The 14918-nt window shown below is 36.1% G+C and overlaps 1 protein-coding gene across 1 annotated transcript; it reads left to right on the top strand.

Annotated features, from left to right (window-relative positions):
* The first annotated feature begins 7038 nt into the window (after positions 1-7038).
* LOC123250352 (olfactory receptor 10A7) lies at positions 7039-7989 on the top strand. Its single transcript, XM_044679394.1, has one exon. It carries the CDS (start codon positions 7039-7041, stop codon positions 7987-7989), a length of 951 nt encoding a protein of 316 aa, XP_044535329.1.
* The last annotated feature ends 6929 nt before the right edge of the window (positions 7990-14918 follow it).

The raw sequence follows: 14918 nt of genomic DNA, 5'->3' as shown, positions 1-14918 counted from the left end.
TGCTCCTGGCTCTTTTCCACTTCATAGACTCCCTTCCTTTCTTTACCTCCACTTTAGATTCTTCAGCTTTTTAAAATCTTTTCAAACACTTCCTTTCATTCCTCCCTAATAGTGTTGTCCTTCTCTGTTTACATTGCATTTTGCTTCTCCAAAATTATTTTTCTTTAATCAGTATGTACTTAGGTGTGTGTTTTCCCCATGATAAAATAAATAAGATTCTTGATAGAGAATTTTTATTTTTACCTTTGCAAGCCAGCAATAATAAATAGTGCTATTTTTATATTAAGTATGTACTTAAAAAAGAACTGATCACTAACTAATCTACTGTTTCTGCCCTTTTCATATTATTTCACATTTCTTGAATATCCTCCCTCTTAGAAACCCTAAATTCCTTTAATATTAACTCAAATATCACATTCCAAATGAGGTTGTGGGATAAGAGGAGAAATATCCCCTCCACTGGCACCAAAGAAATCCCAGATACTGACTTCATCTGTTTTATTTTAAGTGATCTGAAGTATCCAGCCATGGCAGCTACTGTCCTTCAATGCTTCCTTCTTACTTCTTACTGGCATCAAAAGACTTAACTACCAAAGGTGGAAGATTCTAGAATCCTGGGAAATTTCTCCCCTGTTTCATCTAACAGGTAACTTTCTTTGACTTAGTGAAATTAGCTATGTTAAGATGATAACTCCTTTATTTATCTCCTACAAACAAAAATATATGTTTTTCTTGAAGTATAGTATTCTTCTGGTATAACCCACTGGTATAGTATGAATATCTGTCTTTCTTTTTTTTGTTATATACAATGGTACTTTGAATAGTGTTTAGGTTACAAATGCTGTCCTAAAAAATCTGTATATTAAGAGATTCTTATGTCATACTCAGAGAAGAGTGTCATCCATTTTGCAATCTGTCCCAGTCAGCCACAATAAATGGTAACTTAATTCACTCTTTAAAAAAAAGTTTTAGTCCTTACCTTCTTTCTTGGAGTCAATACTATGTTTTGGTTCCAAGGCAGATGATTGGTAAGGGCTAGCAATGGGGGTTAAGTGACTTGTCCAGGTTCACACAGCTTGGAAGTGTATGAGGCCAGATTTTAACCTAGGACCTCCTGTCTCTAGGCCTGGCTTTCAATCCACTGAGCTACCCAGTTGCTCCCTTACTCTCAACTGACTTCTCATTGCTATTATGATACTCTAACCTCAAGAACCTAGTTTGGTGAGTGATGAGCTCCTTGATCTCTAAAGAAATACACTACAAGATCTTTTATCATCTCCCTAGTATAAATGACCCCTCAAATTACCTTGTTATTTATTTTCTATATATCTCTTATTAATTTGTATGAAAATGTGTTTTCTCCTCTAATAAAATGTATGATCCCTGATGATAGTTACGGGTCTTTTAAGGATCTGAGACAGATGGTCATATTTGTAGTCAGAGAGAGATTAAAGATTTGTGAAAAAATGGGGATAATAGAGGGGACAAATCTACTGGGGAAGACCATCATTGGTACAAGTAGAGGGATTTGCCTTGGCAAGGTAGACCAATTTGTCATGTAAAGACAGAAGTGAAAGAAGAGATAATGGAAGAAAACATTTGAGTGATGTGAGATAAGGAAGAGGGAAGAGCAAACTCTCCAAGAAGGGACTCTAATTTTTCACAGAACTATTAGGGACCATCCCACATAAGAGGGATCATCATAGGGTAGGGGGAAGGGCAGGCATGGGATGTTTGAGGAGAGTTGAAAAGCTTAGGAAAAAGCACTGTGATGAATGGGTTAATCAATTGGTGTAAAAGGATTGGCTTAGTACAGTGAGGACCCAATTAAGGTTATGTAATATAATTATATTGTGGACCCAGTGAGAATTCTGTGATTTTCTTCAACTTCATTCAGCAACACAGAAGATGGAGCAGAGTCAACAAATGGTAAGAATAATTCAAAGTTGTGGACTTGATTGGCAATAGGATTAAGTGACATGGGATTCTAGAGAAGTTAGTGTAGAATTGAACTGGTTCATCAAGGACTCAAGATGAGGAGGAGAGTAGAGTTTGTTTAACTAGTGCAAGGATGATGGTCTGGAAAAGAACTGAGACTCTTAGGGTTTGAACAGCATGGTCTGGAAGAAGAACAGGGTATTTAGGCATTGCAAGGCAAAGAGAAAAGTGTAATGAAAACAGATTATAATCAAATAAATAATTTCATAGTTCATAGAAGTGGAACGCTAGTAGGAATGAAGGCAAAATTAAGAGTGAGCATCTTTGTGTGCAGCTGAGGTAGGATAGAGGGGAAAGAGTTAAAGATGGAAAATGAATAAGTTAAAGAAAGTTAGTGTGTTTGGAAGAATTTTAATATGTAATAATATGGCTTGATTGAAGCTCAGAGAAAGAAAAGTTATTGAGAATTGATATCAGAGGAATAGCTTGGAATTGGTAATGGGGGCATTTCAAACAATGAGTGATAAATATGAAAAACTGTGGAGAGGATAACTAGAAACTCTTTGTAAACAGAAGGAATCTTGGACTTAATAAATGTAAGAAGTTGGAAGAAATGAGAAAGGAAAAAGTTTAAGATTAAAAGAAACAATTCTCTATGGAGTAGGCATTCCGAGGAGCACAATGGAAGGGGTGAGTTGTTCTAGTGTGAGACTTTTGGAGGAGTCATTGAGAAAGGTGAAAATAAGGAAGTAGTTAGTTGGGTGAGAGAGAACAGTTTGTAACAGAAGAGAATGCAGAATCAGTTGGATATGTACAGCATATAGGTTGAGGGTTTTTTCAATCTTTAAGAAATGAGTTCAGATAGGTTATCATCATTGCAAGGAGTCTGACTTCAGGGTAGTGTCCTCCCAGGATCAGGCTAGGAGACTGGTGGAGATTAAGTTGTAGGAAGGGGCAAAACATCACAGGTACAAGCAAGAAGAATATTGGAGGTTGAGCTGAGGAAGGCTGGAGAAAATGTTGAGAGCATGATGGAATGAGAGAGCTGGTCCAAGAATGGCAATAGGAAGCTCTGTTCCTTCCCTGGCAGATGCTTCCATTCTTAACTAAACTTTGGCAGTACAGTGGATCTAATAAAGAGGCAACTCATATCTACATAGTTCTATAAGATATAAAATATTTCCCTCACACATAAAATAGGAGTGAAAGAAAAGACAGTGGCAGAAAATAGTTCATTGATGTGAGATGAGAAAGAGAAGAAAAAAAGGAGCTCTCCATGAAGGGTCTTGAGTGATTGACCTTTGATGTGTATTATGAGTATTATTATTTCCATTTCATATATGAAGAAACTGAAGCTGGTCTCTTAATAAACCAAAAAAATAATGTGTACTTGCAATTTTCCAGGCATTATGCAAAGTACTGGAGATATGAAAACTAACAGGAAAGAGTATCCTCAAATAGCTTCCATTTAAATAGGCAAGGTATACACACACACACACACACACACACACACACACACACACACACACACACATTCATTTATTTATATACACACATATTTATTTATATGTACACACACATATGTGTGTGTCTATATATATAACACATGCAAGGCAGATATAAGATAACCCAGGATTAGGAAGATACTAACATCTGCAGAACTAGGAATGACCTCCTGCAAAAAATGGCAATTGATCTTAATCATGAAGGAAACATGGAATTCCAAGAGGCAGAGGAGAGAAGTGAAAAAAGTAAATAGGGGAGAAAAAGGGACAGACTGGACTGGTAGGCAGGAAATAACACAAACTGGGGACACTCCCATATGCCACAAGGGAAAGGACTGACAGGATAACACTGAATAACCACACAGGGGTGTGAGGAATGGGGAATGACAGTTTGATAGTTAACCTGACCATCTACCTGCTAGTAATACCAGTGATGTTAAAGTAACTCGAATAGTGAGTCCTTGATGGCCTTGAGATGACGCAGGAAGTATAATAAGACTGGTTTTATTGTTGGTAAATTGGGAAAGTGAGTGAAGGGTTTCTACACTAAGGAAACAGCCCAGCTGCCTAAGAATGTAAGAGGTTAGCTGGCTTTACTCTACTATGCCACAGATAGCTCTATTTTGGAGAGGGCTGAAGTATTGGGATTCTCACTGTACAGGTACAAGCTGCTCCAAGATGATAACAGGAATCAGGATGAAATCCTTTCACAGACAGTAAAATCTAAAGGAAGCTAGAGGGAATAGAGGTTATCTATCAGCCATCTACCAGCTGTAGATCTGAACCTTATCTCTACCTAGACTATGTTGATTGGTGGTCTCTTCTCTCCAATCTTCTGTAAATCCCCAAACTTTACAGCAACTTGGATCTCAACAAGCCAGACACAGATACACCCTCTTTCTCCAAGTTTAGCCAAGAAAATTCTCCTTTTTCAAATCTGTGGCTTCATTCCATTCTGGAATGTCCATGAACTCAGCCAACGCTTGCTTTTTAAAGCTGTCAGCTTTCTGTAATAACTTAAATCTACATCTACTCTATAATTTCCCTATAACAGAAGGGAGAGCATTCTAAACAATATGACAGCAAAAAGACTAATATAACTAGACCAAAAGGTGTATAGAATAAAGTAATATGTAAGAAAATAGGTTTCGTGGAAGAGGACAAATTGGAGAATGCTTCAGGTGCCAATAGGAGTTTATATTTAACCCAAGAAGTAATTATAATAAAGAAAAATAACCCACTGGAATTTATTGAGTAAGAGAAGGACATGCTCAAACTGAACTTTAGGAAAATAGCTTTGGCGGCCTGTAGAGTATAGAGGTGGTTGTATTGAAGTGGAGAGAGACTTGAGAAAAGGAGACCAATTAGATATCTATTACAATTGAACTTAATAGGTGATAAGAATCCTTAATTGGTTGCTCTATGAATGGAGGTAAGTAAATGCAATCAAGGATATGTGTAAGAGAGGAGTTGGCATTGGGAAGAAGAAGTGCCTCCTCTTCATCAGAGTATGGGATAAAAAAAGAAACTGCAAGATATGATAACCAAGGGATGGTGAAGTGAAGAAGATGTAGAAGAGATAGCTTATGGGAAATGACTTCAATTTTTTTTTCATAAAATATAAGAGAAAGGCTTTGGATGAGTTGTAATGGAAGGGATATGGAGAGTTAGGTAAAGAACCAGATGGGGAGAAGTAAAAGGATTATCTTGCAACACTGAGGATCAGCTTATACAAATTATATTACATAGTACAGTTGAGTAACTTCCTCTGGTTGCATTCAATAGCACTTAACTAAAAGAGGTATGTGTGTGTATATGTATGTGTGTGCGTGCATGTGTGTGTGTGTGTGCATGTGTGTGTGTGTATGTGTGTGTGTGTATGTGTATGTGTGTATCTAGGGATAGTCTGATAAAGCTTGAGCATCCATAGAACAAAGGGACAAGGTCATATAGCCCAGGCCTCCTGATACTTGGCCCAGGACTTAGTCCTTTATACTACATTAGTCTACTCTGGCAACTACCAATGATGCTTGGGAGTTCTGAGAATGGTATGGGTCCTGAAGTTGAAGGAACTATGGTTAGCTGATTTTGTTTCTGGTTATCTATAGTGATGAATTGATATTGTGGAAAATAAATTGACAGACAGATTAGATGTAACTTAGAGACACTTTTGTGGGCAAAATATAATAAAAATAGGAGGGATTTTCTATCCCCCTAATAAGCCTGTTGTCTCATAACTGTTACTTAGGATTTTTTGTTCTTGCTTTTAGAAAAATTTGATTGTAAGGTAAGCATGTTGACGAATTTTTCCTTGCATTGTATCAAAAAGCCATAGTTTTAAAACAAAATGTATAAATCTTAGTGATCAAAGTTAAATAGTTGATAATTTAAAAAATTAACAATCTTTTATATAATTCACTCAAAAGGAATATGATGGCTAATTGGAATTTTTTAACTTGATGGGATTGACCACTATCTTTTTATGATAGAAGAAAAAGATAGTTTTTATTTTAGTTGATGGAAAATATTGTATTTAGAAATGGGCCTACAAAATGTCTTGGCAGACAAAGTACCCTAACTACAAATACTCAATACCAGTGAAACCATTGATTGGAAACAAAAAAATTCAAACTTTCCCCATGTTATTAAAAAATCACATAGCAACTTTACCAAACAATATTTTTGTGATGGAAAGAATATGGAGGAAATACCCAGCAATGAGCACTTAAACTATTGCATGTACCTCAGATTCTGGACATCTAATGTCCTTCCTCTATGATCTTTGTAATACAAAAAACCTGTAAGGATAAGATAATATGTTTGATAGAGGTTTGGTGTTAGGCTTTACTTTGCTACATACTACCTGCCATGTGATCTTGAGTAAATCACCATTTTTACTCTTCATGAGTGCTAAAAATCCCATCCAATTCTGGATCCTAGGTAATATTTGCATATTTTACTAGGATAGTGTCTTTAATGCATCCTGTGTATCTAGGGAAATGCTAACTGAATTTGTTGTGGTGATTTTTGGTCTAACCAATTTCCTTTTTTTCCTTACTTCTACAAGACTGAAGTTTCTAATAACTGAAAATGCCAGTTCACCAATAAGAGGAGAAAAGCACTTTCTGTAGTCATCATATTTGCAGTTTTCTTATTTATTCATTATTCTGAGAACAAACTTTTTTCAAGCACTTCTACTATCCCCTGAAAGGTGCAGTATAATATGACTGTGACCTCAAAACAGAAATCATTCTATTTATTTCCTTCTGTTTGTATACTTTGTTTTTAATGTCTCATGAAAGAAGGAAGGAAACAAGCATTCATTAGGCATCTAATATGTGCTAAACATTTTACAGATACACACATTTGATCCATATAACAACCCTGGAGAATAGGTTATTATCCCCATTTTACATCTGAAGAAAATTGAGGCAGATAAAGATTCCCAGGTCCACAAAGCCAGCAAATATCTGAGGATGAATTTGAATTTGGGTCTTCCTGATTCCCGGTGCTCTTTCTGCTGCAACTCCTAACTGCCTCTAAGATATATGAGAAACAAGTGTGAAGTCTGGTCATCTAGTGATAGGATTGAAAAATGATTTGTGAGAATCAGACCAGAGTCACCGAGTTTTTACTTCTGGGGTTCACCAACAATCCTGAAATGCAAGTTTGCCTCTTTGTTGTGTTTCTGACCATCTATACCATCACCTTGATGGGCAACTTCCTCATTATCACAGTAACTAGTGTGGATCCTACTCTTCATACTCCCATGTATTTCTTTCTTCGTAATTTATCACTATTAGAGGTCTGCTTCACTTTGGTCATGGTGCCCAAGATGCTTGTGGACTTGGTATCGACAAAGAAAAGCATTTCCTTCATAGGCTGTGGTATACAGATGTATTTCTTTTTCTTCTTTGGAAGCTCTGAGTGCTTTCTCCTCTCCATGATGGCATATGATCGTTATGTGGCCATCTGTAACCCTCTCCGATACACAGTCATCATGAACCAAGACCTATGTAACTTCATGGCAATAGGCTCTTGGATGTCTGGTGTCCCTGTCTCCATGCTACAAACAGCTTGGATGATGGCTCTTCCTTTCTGTGGACAAAATGCTGTGGACCACTTCTTTTGTGATGGGCCACCTGTTTTGAAGTTAGTCTCCCAGGATACAACCATGTATGAGATGCAGGCATTGGCCTCTACCCTCCTCTTCATTATGTTCCCATTTACTCTTATTTTGGTTTCCTACACCCACATTATCACAACCATCCTGAAAATGCCCTCTGCCACTGGCCGCCAGAAAGCCTTCTCCACTTGTTCTTCCCACTTAATTGTGGTATCCCTCTTCTATGGAACTGCAAGCCTAACCTATCTGAGGCCAAAGTCCACCCAATCCCCTCAGAGTAAGAAGATGGTGTCACTGTCCTACACAGTCATCACTCCAATGTTAAACCCAATCATCTATAGCCTGAGGAACAATGAAGTGAAAGGGGCTGTCAGAAGGACATTTTCTCGAGAGGTGTTGCAAAAATTGGAGGTATTTTGACTGAAATGTAAAAGTGAATGATATGTTTCTAATGCAAAATCATGAGTATCATAACAAGAGGTAAAATAAACTTCTAGAGATCAAGAAGTAAATTCTAATCCCAACTATGAGCAAGTGTCAGTGTCTTAACTTTCCTTTTCTCAATTATTCCCTCTCAAAATGTCATGCTTAAGAATGCTGTGACAAGATCCATACTAAAAGTCTTTTTGCACTGGTAAAACTTGTTAGAACTTGTCTTCTTTTGACACTTTTCCAGAATCCAGAGTTGCTTCTATGCACACCCATCTATGTGGTTGCAAAAGAACTATGTTGGCAATAAAACATAACAAAACCTGTTTTTAAAGACAAAAGTTTGGTACTTCCAGGTTAAGATGGTGCCAGAGTAGAAGGAGCTTGCTTAACCTCTCCTAACCCACACATATAGGACTCCTCAAGAAGACATAAAAACAAATCCAGATGAACAAAGGGACCCCACAACAGGGCACAACATTGAAGGTAAGTGGGATTGGGGCATTTCCATGCTATAAGGGGGTGAAACAGCTCTCACTAAAACGTGAGCTGAGCAACCCTCCAACCCACACCACATACAGTGCCAAAGCCAGCTCACAAGAGTTAGAGTGAGCTTGGGGCACCCATTAAGTCCTTGGCAGCTACCTGGGGTCACGAGGCTCCTGAGAGCAGCAAGACTTAAGACCCCAAGAGGCTAAAGAATGCATGGACTTTGAACACAGACCCTGAGAGCAGGCACAGACGGATGTGCTGACACGGATCCTGAGCAGAGGCGAGGACACGGATCTTGGGTGGGGACCCAGTGCAGAGGAGTGCAGGACTGTGGAAGCAGTGCCCTGAGACTGTTAAAGGAGTCTTCGGCAGGGGAACAAGCAAGGGGTCTACCAGGAGGCTTGACCTTGAGAACAACTAGACCTGAGACCTCAGAAGCCTAAAGAATTCAGATAGACCTTGGGTGTGAGGATAAACCTGAAAGGGCACGTGGCTCACAATGGCAAGCCACCCACAGGAACTGCAAAAGAGAAAGATCAGCAAGAAGAAATCTGTAACACTCGACAACTTCATAAATATCTAGATGTAGTAATTAGGGAATTGCTTAAGGCAGTGATGGGCAAACTATGGCCTGGATCTAGCCCTCTGGGAATAATTTGCCCATCACTGTTATAGAGGATTCCAGGACAGTGATTAGTGGATCAAAGTGTTATTATCTTTAGTTCTATTTTTATTCTTTGAGGCCTCTGAACATGTAATTGGTTGGGAGGAATGATTTATCCAAGGCTAGCTAATAAAATGTATGTAAAGGGTCTTACTAACATTTTCAGCATCACTTTCTTAAATCTAAATAATCAAGGAAACAAAAAAATCATGACTTGATTTTTAATACTTGCCAATATCTGTCATAAATACTTATACTGGTCTAAATACTCTTAATAAAAATTTGCAATCTTCTTTCTCAAGCCAGTAAAACTGGCTTCAGCATACTACTGCTGTTAGTGCTTTAAGAAAAACTAAGACTATTAAGGTATATTAAAAAATGCTCCCTTGAATTGAACATGAGAGATTTCTCACCTAAGTATTCTCTATAACAGTCAATCACATATCTATGTCCTCAATCTTTCCCCATTCTTGTTTTCCTCCTGCTCTTCTTCTATCTTTCCATCTTCTTCCCTCTTCCTAACCCCTCCTCTTCCCTCTCCATTTCTTTCTTCCTCCTCTACCTTCACCTCTTATCTTCTCTCTTCTTCTGGTCTTAACCTTATTATAAGTTGTAGTACTCTTCTCAACCAGTAGGCAAGGGCAATGTAAGGCTTCTTAGTCTCTTTTTAAACATATTCATCCAAATCTTCTTAATATTCATACAAACTCATCCAGGAGCACATTATTCCTGAGGTTTTAACCATAGATTAGAAATAAAATCCTACTCTTTACCATCATAAATATGCCTGTGCTTCATTTCATGTGTTCTCTATACTCTTCCAAATCCATAATAATCAACTGAAAAAAGACATGAAAACACTCCTTATAATTCTGTCCAGAATTATTACAAAAACAAGTCAAGCTGAGGAGTATGGAAAATATGTAAGAAATATGTATTTGTTATTCTATTATATTGGTGGGGTTGGGAGGTAGAAAGAATATTATGAATAGATGGTATGACCAGAAAAAGATGGATTAGTGAAATAGTAAGAATGAGAAATAAATCCAGAGAACTGAAAGATGTAGCACACTAGGTATCATTTTTCAGAGAAGTGAGTCAATTAAAATTTTGATTGAGACATATATATATATATATATATATATATATATATTTATATATAAAACATGGCCAATATGAGAATGTGTTTCACTAAGCTATATATAATTTTATGAAGTTTTTTTTCTTTTTTCATTGTTCAATTGGAGAAGGTAAATTGGGAGGAAGAGATAAACATGCTCATTTTTTAAAATGTAAAAACCAATTTTTAAAAGAATAAAGAATAATCAATGGATAATTTATGTATTCTATTTAGAATCCGTAAAATGTCAAGATATCTAAAGAATGATTTCTAGCATGTGAAGTCAAGCTTTTGTGGTGGTTTTAGAAAAGGACTTGGATAAGAGATACCCAGGATGGGAAAGCATAGATGGACTAAAACTTGCTTCATTGGAAAGATTACCCAGATCACTGAGAATCCAGTTCCATCCTGAAATTGGAATCTTGGGTGCAAAATTATCTTTTAGTGACTATTATAGTCATTAAGTTTCTCACATGTCAGATAAAAAAATTAAATGACAACATTCAAAGTTACAGAGGAGTCAAGTTGAGGAGTTATACTAGATGGTTCTTTAAGCTTCCAAAGCAGGTAAGACAGACTCAGGGCAAAAGTCAGTAAAGGAGAAAGAATTGGAAAGTAGCTTTTGGAGTTCCCAGTTCACAGAAAAAGGAAAGTTTATAAGATGAGCAAACAGCTTTCTATGGTGAAAAATAGCAAAGAACAGAACCAAAAGGAGATGATGAGATTCAAGCAATTACATGTAAAACTTCAAAAACACAAAATGGGAATTGGTCTCAAGTTCTGGAGGAAATCAATATGGAATTGAAAAATAAAATAAGACAGGTTGAAGAAAATGGGGAAAAGAAATGAAAGTAATGCAACAAGAAAGTAACTTAATAAGCAAAATTGGTCAACTGGAAAAAGAGGTACAAAAATTCAATGAAGAAAAAAGTTCTCAAAAAACAGAATTGACTTATAGGAAAAAGAGGCAAAAAATCCAAAAAAGAAAAGAGTGCTATGAAAAGTAGAATGGACCAAAGAGAAAAGGAGGATCAGAAGGTCATGGAAGAAATTTGGCCTTTAAAAATTAGAATTGTGCAAATGGAAGCTAATGATTTCTCAAGACTTTAAAAAGTAATAAAACAAAAACAAAGGAATGAAAAAATAGAAGAAAATATGAAATATCTCATTAAAAAAAGCAACTACCAAGAAAATAGATACATGAGAGACAATTTGAGAATTTTCGGGCTACCCAAAAGCCATGACCAAAAACAAAAGTCTAGACATCATATTACAAGAAATTATAAAAGAAAATAGCCCTGCTGTATTCTTTCAAGGGAAAGTATGGCCATTTAATAAAATAGATTTCTAAGCATTCCTGAAGAAAAGACCAGTCTTAAACAGAAAATTTGATGTTAAAATGCAAAATTCAAGAGAAGCATAACAAGGTAAATAAGAAAGAAAAAAATTAAGGGCTTCAATAAGGTCAAACTGCTTATAATTCTATATGAAAAGATATTTGTAACTCTTAAAAATTCTTATCATTATCCTAATAGTTAGAAGTATACATAGACAGAGGGTGTGGTATTTAGCTGTTTAGGATGGCATGTAAAAAACTAGGAGTAAAAAAGAGAATTGCACTAAGAAAAATGGGAAGAGAAAAGTAAAATGGAGGTAAATTATGTCACATAAAGATGAAGGTTGGTGAGGGGAGAATACTATTAAACTGGAGGTAAGGATTATGATGGTGACAGATAATACTTAAACCTTACTCTCCTGGGAATCAGCTCAGAGAGATAAGGATAGCCAGATTCATTGGGGCATAAAATCCTATCTTACCCTATAGAGAAGTAGAAGTGGAATAAGAAATTGGGTGGTGGTAAGGGGAGTAATATAAGGGAGAGAGAAGTTGGGAAGATGATTAAAAGACCCAATAGAGAAGTAGGAGGAGAATAAGAAGAGAATAATATAAGGGAGGCAGAAGGGGAGAATGATTAAAAGCAAAATACTAGTGTGGAGGGAAAGAATGAAAAGAGAACAGTCATGATTAAAAGAGGAAATAAGATGGAGAGGAATACACTGATGGTAATTATAATGATGAATATAAATGGGATGAACTCACTCATAAAATAGAAGCAGATAGCAGAGTGGATTAAAAACTAGAATCCTATCATATGATATTTATAAGAAACATATTTGAGGCAGGGAGACATATGCAGAATAAAGGTAGGAGACTAGAGCACTATCTATTAAGCTTCAAATGAGGCAAAAAAGGCAGGAGAGAAATCATGATCTCAGACAAAGCTAAAGTAAAAAATTGATCTGATTAAAATAAATAAGAAAGGTAATTACATCTTGGTAAAAGGCGATATAGATAATGAAGAAATATCGTACTCAACATATATGCACCAAATGGTGTGGCATTCATATTTTTAAAGGAGAAACCAAAGGAGCTTAAGGAGGAAATAGATAGTAAAACTATACTATTGGGAGACCTCAACCTTCCCCTATCAGAACTAGATAAATCAAACCAAAAATAAATAATAAAGAAGAGAAGTGAATAAAATCTTAGAAAAGTTAGAGTTAATAGATTTATGGAGAAAATTGAGTAGGGATAATAAAGGAATATACTTTCTTTTCAGCATCACATGATACATATACAAAAATTGACCACATTCTAGGACATAAAAACAGCACAACCAAATGCAGAAAATAAATAATAAAAAAATGTAACTTTTTTGGATCATAATGCAATAAAAATTTTCATTAATAAGGGTTCATGGAGAGGCAAATTAAAAATGAATTGGAAATTAAATAGTCTAATTCTTCAAAACTGGTTGGCCAAAGAACAAATCATAGAAATAGTCACTGATTTCATTGAAGAGAATGACAATGAGGAGAAAACAAATCAAAACTTATGGGACACAGCCAAAGCAGTAGTCAGTGGAATATTCATATCCCTGCATGCTTATATCAGTGATGGCAAACCTTTCAGAGGGGCAGGTGATGTGAGAAATGTCCTCAGGCAACATGTGGAGAGAGGAAATGGAGCAACTTGTTCCTGCATCCCTTTGGCTTTCTAGTAATGAACTCTGACCTGGAGTGACAGTGCACATGCTTGAGAGAAGACTCTGAGTGCCCCCTCTGGCAAGCATGTCATAGGTTTGTCACCACAGGCCTTGATCATTTTATTTCAATCTCACAACAACACTGCGAGATAGGTGCACTTTTTATTTCCTACTTCCTCCTTCACTTGCTCCTCTTTCTCCTTCTTTTCCTTCTCCTTCTTTCTTCTCCTTCTCTTCCTTCTATCAACAATACAGAGAAAAGCAGATCAATGAATTGGGCATACAACTAAAAATCTAGAAAAAGGACAAATAAAACCCCCCAAGTGAAGACTAAATTGGAAATTCTAAAAAATTAAAGGAGAAATTAATAAAATTGAAAGTAAAAGAACTATTGAACTAATAAATAAGACTAGGAGCTAATTCTATAAAAAAAGCAAATAAAATAAAGTATTGGTTAATTTGATTAAGAATAAAAAAGAAGAGAATAAAATTACTAATATCAAAAATTAAAAGGGAGATATCACTTCTAATGAAAAGGAAATTAAGGCAATTATTAGGAACTCTTTTGCTCAATTATATGATATTAAATCTGACAATCTAGGTGAAATAGGTGAATATTTACAAAATACAAATTGCTTAGATTAACAAAAGAGGAAATAGAATCCTTAAATTATCCCATCCCAGAAAAAGAAATTGAACTATCAATCAATGAACTCCCCAAGAAAAAAATCTCCAGTGTGAGATGGATTCTCAAGTGAATTCTATCAAACATTTAAAGAACAATTAATCTCAATGCTATACAAAGTATTTGGCAAAATAAGCAAATAAGTAGTCCTACCAAATTCTTTTTATGACACAAATATGGTACTAATACCTAAGCCAGGAAGACCAAAAACAGAGAAAGAAAATTTATAGAAAAATATCCTTAATGAACATAGATGCAAAAACCACAAATAAAATACTAGCAAAGAGATTACATCAATATACCACAAGGATTATACTGTAGGGATCAAATTTATGGTTGGACTAAATATAAGAGAATGTAACACTGATTTTAAAAAATCAATACAGCTCAAATCAAAATGACTTTTTTAGCAGTTTTATTTACAAAAAAATAGGGAAAGTGAAAATAGAGAAATGTGAAATGAGGTAGAGAAAATATCTAACCTAACACATTAAATATTTGCTTCAGTGCCTGGCTTCACTCTGGCAGGGCTCCAGGATCTCCAGCTTGAGGGCCCAATGGTGAATTAAGCAAGGGTTTCACCTACATGGTCTCCTCTGAGAGGGAGGCCTTTATGGGTTCTAATATCTCCAGAAGCCAGGAAAGGAGAGTCAGCTGTTTTCACTCACCCAATCTGTAATCCAAAAGGAGAATATCTAAGACCAGTCTTACCAGAAGCAGCTCAAGAGTGAGAATCTCAAGCCAGGTTCCTCCAAGGCAAAGTCCAAAGGAGAAAGTGTGTTTGGACAGGATGTTCAGGACTTTTTAATCCTTTTTCCACACCACTTCCTGTCCCTTCCTTCACTTTACAGGGACCAATTACAGTTTTTTAATTTGCTTAGTACTGCCCAGGGGGCAGTCGGTCACTTGTGG

The sequence above is a fragment of the Gracilinanus agilis genome, chromosome 5 (assembly GCF_016433145.1).
Source record: "Gracilinanus agilis isolate LMUSP501 chromosome 5, AgileGrace, whole genome shotgun sequence".
NCBI lineage: Eukaryota > Metazoa > Chordata > Mammalia > Didelphimorphia > Didelphidae > Gracilinanus > Gracilinanus agilis.
This window is presented reverse-complemented; position numbering and strand designations above follow the sequence as displayed.

Bases quoted from the DNA above. Each gene is read 5' to 3' on its own strand.
- LOC123250352 (XM_044679394.1), top strand. From the start codon at position 7,039: ATGATTTGTGAGAATCAGACCAGAGTCACCGAGTTTTTACTTCTGGGG.